The 13,019-nt window shown below is 35.2% G+C and overlaps 1 protein-coding gene across 3 annotated transcripts; it reads right to left on the reverse strand.

Moving 5' to 3' along the window:
- Positions 1 to 1,815: 1,815 nt before the first annotated feature.
- On the reverse strand, positions 1,816 to 12,397 carry LOC114753330 (structural maintenance of chromosomes protein 2-1-like). Of its 3 annotated transcripts, none has more exons than XM_028942008.1 (21): positions 12,393 to 12,397; positions 10,073 to 10,444; positions 9,769 to 9,912; positions 9,389 to 9,679; positions 9,114 to 9,299; positions 8,862 to 9,026; positions 8,709 to 8,768; positions 8,407 to 8,469; positions 8,000 to 8,091; positions 7,529 to 7,625; positions 6,699 to 6,815; positions 6,335 to 6,553; positions 5,778 to 5,918; positions 5,535 to 5,702; positions 5,279 to 5,463; positions 5,078 to 5,171; positions 4,914 to 5,002; positions 4,589 to 4,814; positions 3,497 to 3,571; positions 2,788 to 2,899; positions 1,816 to 2,078 (listed from the first exon to the last, which is right to left on the reverse strand). In XM_028942008.1, exons 2-21 carry the CDS (start codon positions 10,418 to 10,420, stop codon positions 2,065 to 2,067), a joined length of 2,886 nt encoding a protein of 961 aa, XP_028797841.1. In that variant the 5' UTR covers positions 10,421 to 10,444; positions 12,393 to 12,397; the 3' UTR covers positions 1,816 to 2,064. The 3 variants fall into 3 exon arrangements, with proteins under 3 accessions (XP_028797841.1, XP_028797838.1, XP_028797839.1); XM_028942005.1 differs by lacking the exon at positions 12,393 to 12,397 and adding an exon at positions 11,017 to 11,398 and having other exon boundaries at positions 10,073 to 10,753; XM_028942006.1 differs by lacking the exon at positions 12,393 to 12,397 and adding an exon at positions 11,017 to 11,398 and having other exon boundaries at positions 2,771 to 2,899; positions 10,073 to 10,753.
- Between the last annotated feature and the right edge of the window lie 622 nt (positions 12,398 to 13,019).

The following is a 13,019-nucleotide window of genomic DNA, read 5'->3' on the forward strand; positions in this document are numbered from 1 at the left end:
CGTCTGTGGTTTTTGGTAAATCCCATTACGTGAATGGTAGATTTTATTATACATGTAGTTAATTATGAAAGTTAATACATTGCCCTGTCTAAAAGAACTCGTACTCCCTGAGATTGTCGTCGTCAAAGAGGTCGCTGAAGTAACATCAACTGTGATACACAAGTAGGAAGCTTAAATATTATTCTTCATAGATCATTTTCGATGGGTTCCCACAGCTTAAAATGTTATTGCTTAGCATTTTTCTTTTTGGTTCTGTCTCTGTTCTTCTAAATAAAACCATTTTCAGAGAATGTGAAGCTGTCTGGTTTTCTAGTATTATTAAACCATTTGTCCTGAATTTTACAAAACACATATTGTGATTTACAACTTTCGTAGTGAAAGTGACTACTTTGTTAATAGGTTTTGCAACCTGTTTTCAGGAGATAAACAACTTGTTTGTAAAAACTAATAAAATTTCACGCAAAATTTGACAAAACATATAGTGGGATTTACAACTTCCGTAGTGAAAATGACCATTTATTCAATGGGTTTTGCAACTTGTTTTCAAGGGGTAGGCAACTTGTTTCTAAAAACTAATAAAATTTCACGCTAAATTTGACAAAATACATAGTGAGATTTACAACTTTCGTAGTGAAAATGATCACTTCTTCAATGGGTTTTACAACATGTTTTCAAGGGATTGACAACTTGTTTCTAAAAACCAATAAAATTCTATGCTGAATTTTACAAAACATATAGTGATATTTACAACTTTTGTAATGAAAATTATCACTTCTTAAATGGGTTTTGCAACCTCTTTTCAGGGGATGAACAACTTGTTTCTAAAAATCAATAAAATTTCACGCTGAATTTTACAAAACACACAGTGAAATTTATAACTTTTATAGTGAAAATAACCACTTCTTAGATGGCTTTTGTAATCAGTTTTCAGGGGATGGGCAACTTGTTTCTGAAAACCAATAAAATTTCACGTTGAATTTTACAAAACATATACTGGGATTTACAATTTTTGTAGTAAAAGTGATCGCTTTGTTAATAGATTTTGCAACATATTTTTGAAGGATGAGTAACTTAATTTTCACCATCAATAAAATTTCACGCTGAATTTTACAAAACACATAATATGATTTACAACTTATAGTGAAAATGACTACTTCTTCAATGGGTTTTATAAACCTATTTTCACTGGAAAGGCAACTTGTAAGCATAAATAAATTATTCAGTGAACGTACACCTGAAATACGTCACAATAAACATCAAATTATTAACTTTTATAATTAACTACATGTATAATAAAATCTACTATTCACGTAATGAGATTTATCAAAAACCAGCAAGTATATGACAACAGTTACATTACATAATTGCTTGCCACTATTTTCTGATTTCTGTTTCATCATTCACCAAATACTGAATATAAACCCTCAAATGCAATAATCCTATTTCTATTTCACCATGAAACAGTCACCAAAATGAATAATCCAAATCCCGCTATCAACTTCTTTCCTACAGGTCCACTCCCTCTCTTACTACAAATCCTCTTTTCCACAACCAAAACCCACCAAATCAACAATTTCTACAGAATGATAATACAGATGAGTAAGATAATAACATTTCCAACATTCTTCTTCCCGTGTTTCATCAGCATCTTCCTCTTTCCTTTCTCTCACTTTCAAACAGGGCAATTTGGTAGTTAGGCTAAAAATCTAAATTTCAAATTGATACCCAGTGCCCTATTTGTCATTTTGCTTATTCAGGTGCCTTATTTGTCTTTTTGAAATTCACATGGCATTTTGCTGTCATTTTCCCTATAATAAATGCATATCCCAGTACATCGAACAATTCTCTAGATTCTAGAGTAACATTGAGAAACAGGAGGACCCAGAACTAAATTAAACAACATAAATAAACTTTCTCAGAAGGTTTTATGTCCTGGGCCTGATACAAATTTTGTACAGACTAACTGAACATTCAAATGTATAATAACATTACATCCACTGGTTCAAACATGTTTTGTCCTTTCTAGCTTCTGTACACAGCTTCACATTACAGGGCTTCAATTTGCTACACGTGGCCATCTGAACATAAATCAGAAGTACAAAATTATCCGGTTAGTGAGAGTATGCATTAATATTTATTATATAACAGTTAATCTGAAATTTGATCATATGAACGCCCAAAGTGGTTCATAACTTCAAATTGAGAAATAGACATCGAAAATCAGAAATTACAATTCTAATAAACTCTATTCTCTTGTCACTTTAGTTATGCTTTGGGTTTTTGAATCCATAAAAAAATAAACGGACATGCACATTAAAAATAAAAATTATGGCCACATGATTCAGAATTGAAATAACATGGCTATGGTCTTAACTCTTAATTAGGAAGACAATCAGACAAAGGTTTGTCTTCTCAAGAAGCAGATGTGAGTAGGCGGATTTAACTTCGCCAGCAGTGGATGTATCCTAAGAATATCCATATTCCATGCATAACAATCCATTAAAAATTGGGCTAAATTTAATCCTGTTCATTCGACACATACTTCTGGAGGGTTGTAGGTTAGGGGAATGATTTAGGAGATGTTTAAGGATTATGGATAACCATTTTATCCGGGTCATCTAATAGAATGGATAGATTACGAAAGCAAATAACTAACGACTACCAATATCTTCCAATTCTCAAGGGAAGGTATTTATCTCCAACAGATCAAACTAAAACTCAATATCTCATGTTATAAGTAGAGACGATTTATAGAAGGCAAATTAGTAACCTCGATATATCACTTGCTCTGCCTAGCTGTTGCAGTTCGCTGAACCGTTGACACACCATCCACAAATTTTGTCCGGAAGAGAACATTTGCATTATTGAACATGCCTTCCTTCAGTGAAACCACAATAAACTGCAAACCAAAGAACATACGGAGACATGGTTACATTTCCACATATATAGACATATAGAGCAAGAGAGGAAGATGCGTCTGGTTACATATGGTTGCTTACGGTTGATAAGGATCAACAACATCCTACCACCTAAAGTTAGCTCAGGTAGCGAGGATTTGAGTGGGTGAGGTGGGCAAAAGTCAAGAATTCAAGCCCTCATGGTATGTAACAAAAAATAAGAATCAACAACTTCCACATATTTGACACTCCACTTGAGTTTATGGTCATATCTTATCAGTTATCCAATTACCATGTCATTTTGAAGAATTAATATATCAAAATGAAAATATACCATCATTCAAACTTTTGGGTGCATAGTGGTGCGCAAAAAAAGAATGGCAAAAGCTGAAATATACATGGTTGGGTTGTGCTATAGTGTAAATTCAGGGGAATCAACATTGAACCCCTCACAAGATTCTCTCTTTTATTTCCCTTTGGTGATTTCAACAACAAAAATTTTATCATGTAAATCTCAAGGAGTTTCTTGAAATTAAAACGGGAAGTATTGCATGAAATAAAGAAAACTAATAACATAGCGCCTTCATCAATCCTATTACCTGGGAGTGAGGAAAGTGGGTCTTTATCATTCTCCCTATGTTTTGTGTGTGGCTTAAATCGAGTGCCGCATCAACCTGCCACCAATTCAACAATTAGTATAACTAGGCCCTGCTGTACGATCATTGGTTCGTAAGTATTTGTGAAGGAAATAATAGCAGATGCAAAATTAAGAGTCGTAGGAAACCAAACATAAAAGAAACAAAAAGGAATTATGCCTGCACAAGCACAAGCATTATGTAAGACGGAAAAATTAGTAGTACTCCAAGATGGTATGATCAAAATTTCAAAACACGGAATTTCTAATATTATGTTCAGACCAAAGTGCATTTGTAGCAGGACGTGGAAATATTCTTTTCTTTTTGTTTTTTCATTTGGCTTTTTCTTCTGTTGGTAGCAAATGAAGCAGTTAAGGATAATAAAGTGAGAAAGCAAATGGGTTTGGCTAAGTGGCCGCCGGTTTCTTCTGGAGCCGGATTCTTTATGGCATATGGTAGTTAAGAGAAAATGTGGAGTTCGCGGGATATTCGGGACGCTAAGAGTGCGATCAAGGCTATCCATGCAACTCCCTAGAAGGCTATATCTTAGGCACATCCATTTTAACTTTGATTTCCTTTGAAGTTGGAAATAGCTCTTCCTCACGGCTTTGGAGTCAGTGGATTGGGAAATCCTTTTCAGATTCTTCCCCTCATGTTTACTAGTTATCTATTTTGCATAATGTTCCGATTTTTATTTTATAATAATTAAAAATAAGTATTATTCTTGGAACTTCCACTTCTATAGAAATTTAAATAAAAGAACAATTGATTATCTTGCTTTGTAGTGGAAAATCCTAGCCTTACTCACATTTCTACTTTATCTAATAAAATGATTTGGAATTTGGATTCAAGTCTACTAGTTATTTCTTTTTTCTTTTTACTTTTCCTTTTTTTTTAAATTGCAAACACCAATAGACTCAAGTTTTTCCTTGTCTATGGCAAATATTATAGGCCCATCTAACTGCCAGTATTATGGCCTCTTTGAATATTCAAGGAAGCCCATGTCAACTTGGTCTAAGCAAATAAAACCTATAAACGAATTCATGTAAAGCATACCTCGTCAAGGATGTAAATTGGAGCAGGCTTGAAAAGAAGCAGTGCGAGAATCAGAGAAAGTGCAAGGAGTGATCTTTGACCACCGCTTAGTTCTGACAGGGACTGTTTCCACACGCTCCCAAACGCAACGCGAACTTCAAGACCATCAAGAAAACTGCAACCTTCCGGAGGTTCTAACTTCGCCATTGTCCCCGGAAGCAAAGTAGAAAAGATGGATCCGAAGTCCCTGAATAAACAGAACAAAAATATCAGGGTTGACCGGTTTCACATAGAAGAGGGCAATCAGATAAAATCTTTCAAGTAGACAAATGCGAAGTATACTCACTTGTTGACTTTAACCCAGGTAACATTTAGTGTTTCCTTTTTCTTCTCATCTAGCTCTTCAATCACCTTCTTGATTTTAGACTTGTCATTCTAAGCAAGATAATAACGGAATGAGAATATATGCAAGACAGGTATAAAGTTGTTGAAATAGACTGGGTATAAAACCTCAATTATGTTTTTCTTGGACATCAAATCATTATACTCATCCTCTGCCTTCTCAAACATCGCCATGACTTTCTTGTTCACCCTTTTCTCAAGCCTTCATAAGGGAGCAAGGGGAAAATTATTGTTTCATGGAAGACAATAGTATGATAAGGTGTAGATCAATTCTAGTAATATAAAGGATAGATTCTCAAAGACCCATACCCAGCCTGCTCAGCTTGTAGCTTCTCAAGTTCCTCCCTTGCTTTACTGGGATCACGAGAAGAAAAATCATAATCAGTCCCATTTTTGCCAAACAGCTGTTTTTCAGAAGCAATCCATGCATGCTTCTCTATCAATTTCTCCACCCTGATCGAACAGTCCCTTTGTTCCATCTCCATCCGTTTTACCTTGAAGAGTAGGAAAGTTGTTTAGCATCTGACTTTTAAAGGAGTAATAAAAACGATTTTAAAACAAGTACCTCATTCTCCATTCTCTTCCTTTCAAGATTATTTTCACTGAGTTTATGTTCAAGTACTTTATGCTCCTTGATGATAACACTTATTTCCTTGTCACATTCCTTCATTTTTAGGCGAACTGAATTTAGCTCTGAATGAACCTGATCATGATCGGTCCTTGCAGCAGCAACCTGCAATTTAGAAGAGTAAGGACACAAATTAATCTGTAGAGAACAAGAACAGACCAAAATAAACGCAACACTTGCCTTTATTTTTTGTTCTTCTACTTCTGATTCAAGATTATGAACTTGTGTCCTTAAAGAAGTTAATTGATTCTCCAAGGACACACGCTCCTGAATAACAGCTTCCATTTCCATCACAAGTCTCTCCTTATCATTATCATGTCCCTAACAGGGGGCAAAAAAAAATTCATGCAAGGAGGCATTACAAAATCCATCAAGTAATAATTGCTGCAGAGATTATTTTAACAACCATCTTTATCGGGAGGAAAACAAAAGAAAAGTATTAAAATCTCATCTCAACTTCCTATTACTTCCCCATTCATCTGAAATTCAAATGCCGAGATACGTTCTTCCATTTCATTATTAATCAGAAGTTGATCAAAACTATCAGACGTATTGGTCAGCATAAACTCCATCCTTCCACTTGGCCAATTTTTGAACTAATGACTTCCAAGCATAAGCTCCAAAAGCGCAACTCTTTGAGGACATTGGACGGAGACTTGGGATATAAATCAATATAGATAGTTTAACTCAAAGAAGTCACAAACAATAATCATAAACCTTTGGAACTTTAAACAAACCTTAAGATCTTTTAAAGATGACTGCATTTGGGATTTGAATGACTTTATCTTCTTCTCCAGGTCTTTTAGCCTACTTTCACGATTATTATCATGTTCTTTAATTGATTTCTCAAGCGATGAAACAGCCTTCACACAGTTTTCATAAATGATTTGCTTTTCCTTGACTGCAGATTTTGCTTCTGCAAGTTCTTGCTCAATCTTCTTCACTAGTTCCCCAAGCTACAGAGGCAAAAGAGCAGAGAGGAAGCAAAGTGAGAAAGATAAATAACATTGAGGAAAATTAAAAATTTTACAATGAAACGAAATCGAGGTAAAATCACAGCCTTTATGAATCAATTTCTGTAATGAAAGAAAAAAGCCAAACCTTATGATGCTCATTTTGCTCAGCTCTGCTTTGAAACAATGAAAGATCATATGATTTAAGCTCCAACTGTGTTTTGAGGTCTTTCCATTTCTTCTCAAGAGGAAGAAGCTTTGTAATCTGTTATGTCAAGATAGAAAGCCAAGTAAGAAAAGTAAGAAATATCCTCAAACTGAGCTCATATAAATAAGCACACTAAAGTAACGAGATTACATAAGATCACCAAAAATCAAACAATCCGCAAAGAACTCTCGATAACAATCAACATCAACTAGCCGTTACATACTATTAGAGCATGATATAGTGATTATGCTCTCCTAAATGCATAATAATTTTTCAAAAATAAAATCATTACTCACAATTGTTAATGACCATGACCATAAAAATGCAGTTATAAATAAATGAGGGAGTCAGTCAAGCGTAGTTAGGTAGTTAGAGGGGTAAGTTGTTAATAACCATGACTGTAAATTAATGGTCTTTAGATAGAATGTAATTAGGCTTTCGGAAGATTGGATTGAGTCTCTTTCTCTACCCTCTTTCTCGATTCTGTCTATCTATTCTTCTATCTATCTATTAAGCAGAAACAGTTGCCAACCACGTTGCGTACAAATTGCATGAAACAAGGCGGAAATATATTGCAGCTTGTATCACAGAAGGGATGACTTCAATAAGGAGATTCAGTAAGTTTCAATTCAGAAACTAGGTCAACAGTATCAAACACTAAATGGTAAAGAGTTTAATTTTTCCACCAAGCACGCCTGTAATATGTCTAATATATAATTCCATGAATAAAACAAGATTATCATTGTCTAGTTTATTCACTCAGGGCATACCTTTGCCTCAACCTCAGACAGCCTTCTTTGATGTATTGAAAGTTTTGACTCAGCCTCTGCTAAATCATGAAGTTGCCTTAAAAGTTGGCCGCCACCCCTGCCACAATAAGCCTATACCGTGAAGCTAGATTACCTGATTATCTATTAGTATATAAAAATGATAAAAGATGTTCAGATGCAAGCATTGAGATGCTGATTGATTAGCCTACACTGTGAAGCTAAATTACCTAGTTACCTGGCAGTATCTAGAAAAGATAGAAGATATACAGATGCAAGCATTCAGATGCTAATTGACTGACCGCCTCACTTGTATTGTGGAAAACAGAAATCATGTAGAAAATACAAAATTTTGCAAACGCATCACATGTTATCTGATTTCCATTATGAAGCTCTTATTGAAAGTATAATAAGTCAACAAGATACTTGTGCAACATCCAGACATAAATCAATGAAAACAAAGCTGTGCCATACTTTCGGCTTCCACCAGTCAAAAGACCACTTGGCTGAAATATGTCCCCTTCAAGAGTGACACTGGGGGTTCGAATCTCCCGATTAAATGCCACCTAGTATAAGATCAACAGAGTACAAGGAAAACTGAGCAACTCTATAGGCGGGCTAGAAAAGGTCACATGGATAATACCGAGCACGTTTTTAAAATAAAAACCATCAGTAATAATAGGGAAAATAGTTGCCCAATGCTCATTGATAAAAACAAATAATCAAGTTGTTATGAATTCATAATCAATAATAGAGTGCAAAGAAGAACCAAGATTATGAATATCTAAAATCCAACGTATATAAGAAACAAACAACAGTCAAGTATTACGACCAGAATGTATGTTGCTCATGACAATCACAGTGGCAAACATGATCATTACCTCCTTAGCAGCATCAGTGTTTTTGCAAACAAAGGTGGAACCAAATACATATTCCATCGCACTCTGTAACAAATGCCATTAAAAAGAACGGCAATAATTAATATTAATATAAAGTAAAAAAAAAGAAAAAGAATAATCTATATAAGTTGTCCATAAATCTTAGTTTTTTAACAGCTAATCAGATACAATAAAATAAAACTTGATGAAAAGATCAAGAAAATAACTTGAAATAACAATGAGACTGGCTTTCAGCACCGATGTTTTCATTTGACCAGATACCATATGAATTCAAAGAAGCATACCTTCAATTCTTCTTCATAACCAACCAAAGAAAGTGCCAGCTCAGCATTGTCCTCACCAACCTGAAATTAAAGTAACAATAATTTTCAGCAAAAAGTAGTTAAAAAATCATGAAACCAAAATGCACCAAGAGAAAAAGAAATGCTGTGACTAACCAATCTAGAAGCAGCTCGTTGAATTCTAGAGGGAACATTATGAGACTGAATTTTGTTTAAAGGTATAATTGTCACTCTTCTTCTTAAATCACCGTTCTGCAGTAGCTGTTTTCCAGTATTTTCTGTGTCAACTACAACATTGAACAACTTTCCACCAGCAGTAACCTAAAAAAGATTCGATCAAAAGGGTCAATATGTATAATTTTCGACTTAAAACTTGGGCATAAAGATACCAAGTTGTCTAACTCTGACCTCCAAGGCGGTCATTGCAGCCCTGTCCTTTACTTTGATGAGTCTCGCAACAACACCTTTCACCTTTGACCTATCAAAGTTTTTGACTGGGTCACGGTATGTAAACTCAACATTTGCTAATTGTGCTGAAAGCTTGCGTATTTCATCCTTCCACTTTTGCACTGACTCCATCTCAGATGCGCGCTCCTTAAGTTTGGTTAACATATATTTTTATTTAAATGAAAAATTAGAATATATTTGAATGGTAAAGAAATTAGAAGAGATGCCTGTCTAACCTTCTGCAAAGATTCCATCTCGCCATCTTTATAACTAAGAGACTCCAATTGCATCTTCACAGTCTCCACATCTTTCTTTCTAGCACTTAGCTCATTTTCTACAGCAGTAGCTTCTTCCTGTTTTGACCTTAATTGATGTGTTTTCTCTTTCAGTTCTGTTTCACAGTGACTAATTTTAGTTTTTAGTTGTTTCATTTCTGTTTCAGCATTCCCAACTGCTATCTTTGCATCAGCTAGCTGATCCTCTAAGCATTTCTCCTCGTTTCCGCTGCTCTTCCCAGCTAATACACCCTGCCAATAGTTTCAAGGACTAGGATCAAAATCCTGAATTGACGACTATTGCTAGACATCAAATTATGCCAATATAATCATCTTTTTACCTGGTATTCCTTTTCATGATCCTCCAAACTCTTAGAAAGCTCATCAACTCTCCTCTTCAGATCAGCAGCACCCTCTTCAGCCTTTTTTACAGCTAAGGCCTTCTCTTCAACAGATTGCTTCAAGTCTTCAATATTATTGACGATCTTAAAACATCACAATAACAATTATCAAGTGAGGTCATTGTTAAGTTTTCCAAATGGCAAATTATAAAACAGAACAGCATTAAAATTGACGATATCTTGAAATCAAGGACAGCAGGAAATGTATCAAATAATTTAATGGATAAAGCCAAATCTAGCTTACATTTTCTTCATTGGATTTTTCACTTCTCAGAGTATCCTCTTTATTATTTAGTATAGATGTCTCCCTCACGAGATTCTGTGAAAGTGCATCTACTTTGTCTGACAAAGATTTCACTTCCCCACCCATGCGTTCTTCCTTTTCTGCTGCCAGCCTTGCCATTTTGGTCTCCATTGCCTGTACCTCCACTTTTGTGGTCTTAGTAGAGTCATCAATCTCGGCTATCTTGGCCTTCACTTGTTCGACCTCAAACACTGCAGTGTCTCTGATCCTCTCTGCTTGAACATATTCGTAAGCAACACAAAACCTTCTCAGCTTATCTAACTCGGCAGTGCCATTAGCCCATTGCATGTACTGTGTCCTTTCTTTCCTTAACTTCTCTAAAGCAGGAAGTATCTCCTGGTCAAGAAGCTTATTAATCTCATCAACCTTACTCTGCTTTTTCTCAAGTGTTTTAAGTGCAGCCTCTTTCTTCGTCTCATACATTCTTGTCCCTGCCGCTTCCTCAAGCATCGACAATATCTCTGGTGGTTTCATATTTAAAACCTTGGTGATGCGCCCTTGCATTATGAGAAAATGTGGATTATTAACATTCAGCTGCACTGAATGAAAAAGGTTTTGAACTTGACTAGGCTGGGCAAGTTTCCCATTGATCAGATATTTGTTCCTTCCTCCAACCACAATCTGGCATTGTCCCCCAAACACATCCATGGCGCACAAATGAGAAGTCAGTGAATTGCTAGCTAAATATGTAATTACAAATCAAAGACCTACTATCATGTTCGAACTGTGATTCTAAAACAGATACTTTTATATCACTGTGCCAAAGATATTGGTCGTTACACTGCCTAGACAAGCCAAACTAACACATTTTACAGCATTATAAGCAGCGAAACAAAAATCAACAAACAAAATCAGGGGGGAGGCTTAAAAAGAAAGAAAGAAACCTGTCTTGTCACTGTAATCTCTGGATGGTCTTCATACCCAAGAGGGCTCCGACTCCTATCCGCATTATCAAACACAATCGACACCGTAGCTTTTGTAATTCCTGCCTGTCCTTGCTTATAAACGAGCTCCTGCAGGTTAGAAGCCCGAACCTGCTGCAAATTCGTGATCCCAAGTACAAAGCAAATCGAATCAAGTATGTTCGACTTGCCGGAACCGTTCAACCCCGTGATGGCATTGAAGTAGGGATCGAAACCTGGAACAACAGTTCTGGTAGCATACGATTTGAAGCCTTCCAAGCAAATTTCCTTGATGTACATCTCTTGACCCGCGAGTTGTAGCAGGAAAGAAAAATAAAAATAAGACTTGCAGAAAAATGGTGAAAATTTTAAACAAAAGGGCAAGAGTAAAGATTATGAACTCTGCGCTTGGAGGTACCTCAATGAATATATGGAAGAAGCGAAAGGATTTCGGAGATCGAAACTCTAAATCGAACGGGCGCTTAGCCTTTGCGGGTTGCAGTGCAGCGAGTGAAGAAGAGGATGAATTTTCAATTTTTTGAATTTGACGCAGCTGGCGTTCCGAGATGAGCCAGAAATGGGAAAGAAAACAAAAAAGGCGGGAAAATTTTGGGGGCCGCAATACGAAGTCGTTTAATGTGGACGACCCCCGCGTTCCATGGGGAGGTCAAACACAAATTCAAAGTATACTGCATAGGGGACGGGTCTTACGTACCATACCCCTATCTTATTACTGAGTACTTTTAATGCTCGTTTGAATGAACTATTGAAAAAGCTGTTTATTTAAAAAACAGTTTATGGATAAATAAAGTAAGATAAAAGCTAAATTGGATAAGTTGAATTATGTTTGGATTGGAGTTCAGAAAAACCCGTTTGCAAAAGTGATATTGGTGAAAAGTTGTTTGGATTATGATTGAGTAAAAGTAAGTTTGGTTGTAAAATGACCAAAATATATATGAGTTTTAATAAATAATGAAAAATGAAAAAAAATAATTTAGCAAGCCAAAGATTTTTTCTTTAGGCTGAGAATGCGGGTTGTTTTCGTGCCTTGGGGGCAAAATATTAAAAATAAAAAAAGCAAAACAGGGTAAAACAAAAAAAGAAAATAGCAAACAAAAACCCATTAATATATAAAATTATGATCAATATTTTCAACTTGAAAAATAACAAATAAAAATTTAATCTTATATTGCTAAATTGAATTTGTCATTTCCTATAGTTTGAGAAGTATTTCAGATATTTAATCAAAATTTTATATTTATAATATAAAATCAGGTCTTTATTTATTATTTTTTAAATTAAGAATTCTAAATTATAATTTTTTATATTAGGGGTTTTTATTTTCTATTTTTTCAAACGAAAAGTTAAGTACGATGTTTTCTTAATTATTAGCATTATTCAAACGTCGTGGAGCCAGGCCATATGGATTACGGATGCTCTCGGGAAACCAGGCGCCCTAGATCCTCACCTTCGCAAAAAGCTTCACCAGCCAAACAAAAAATGACAGAGGCCCCAGTGTGAAAATGACCCCCCATTCAACGATCAAAAAAATAAGCTCCTACAGTAAGGAAATAAGCCACAAAATTTAACTTAAGACAGACCACACGTTTTGGAGCTTAAAGTGTATAAGTTGCTTTTTTTTTTTTTAAGCCCAGCCAAACACAACCTCTCAGCCAATCGGGCTTATAAGTAAAAAAAGCAGCTTTTAAGCCCAAATTAAGCCTTGCCAAACAGACCCTTATTCTATTAACTAGCGTACCAAATTTTTTTTTTTAAAAAAAAAAGTGGTTGAATCAGTAATCTTATGTCAAAAAATTAAATCTATTCATTTAGAAATGTTAATTATATTCTGCTGGCAAAAAAAAATGTTAATTATATTCTCATGAATGATAGTGAAATTTTTTTTTCATATTTTAAATTGGAACAATTTGAAGAAACTATAATTAGTATTTCACTGTATAACTTAGGGAGAATGACAAGTACAA

This window comes from Neltuma alba, unplaced genomic scaffold, assembly GCF_004799145.2.
Source record: "Neltuma alba isolate B1F8T4 unplaced genomic scaffold, ASM479914v2 tig00007855_pilon, whole genome shotgun sequence".
Taxonomy (NCBI): domain Eukaryota; kingdom Viridiplantae; phylum Streptophyta; class Magnoliopsida; order Fabales; family Fabaceae; genus Neltuma; species Neltuma alba.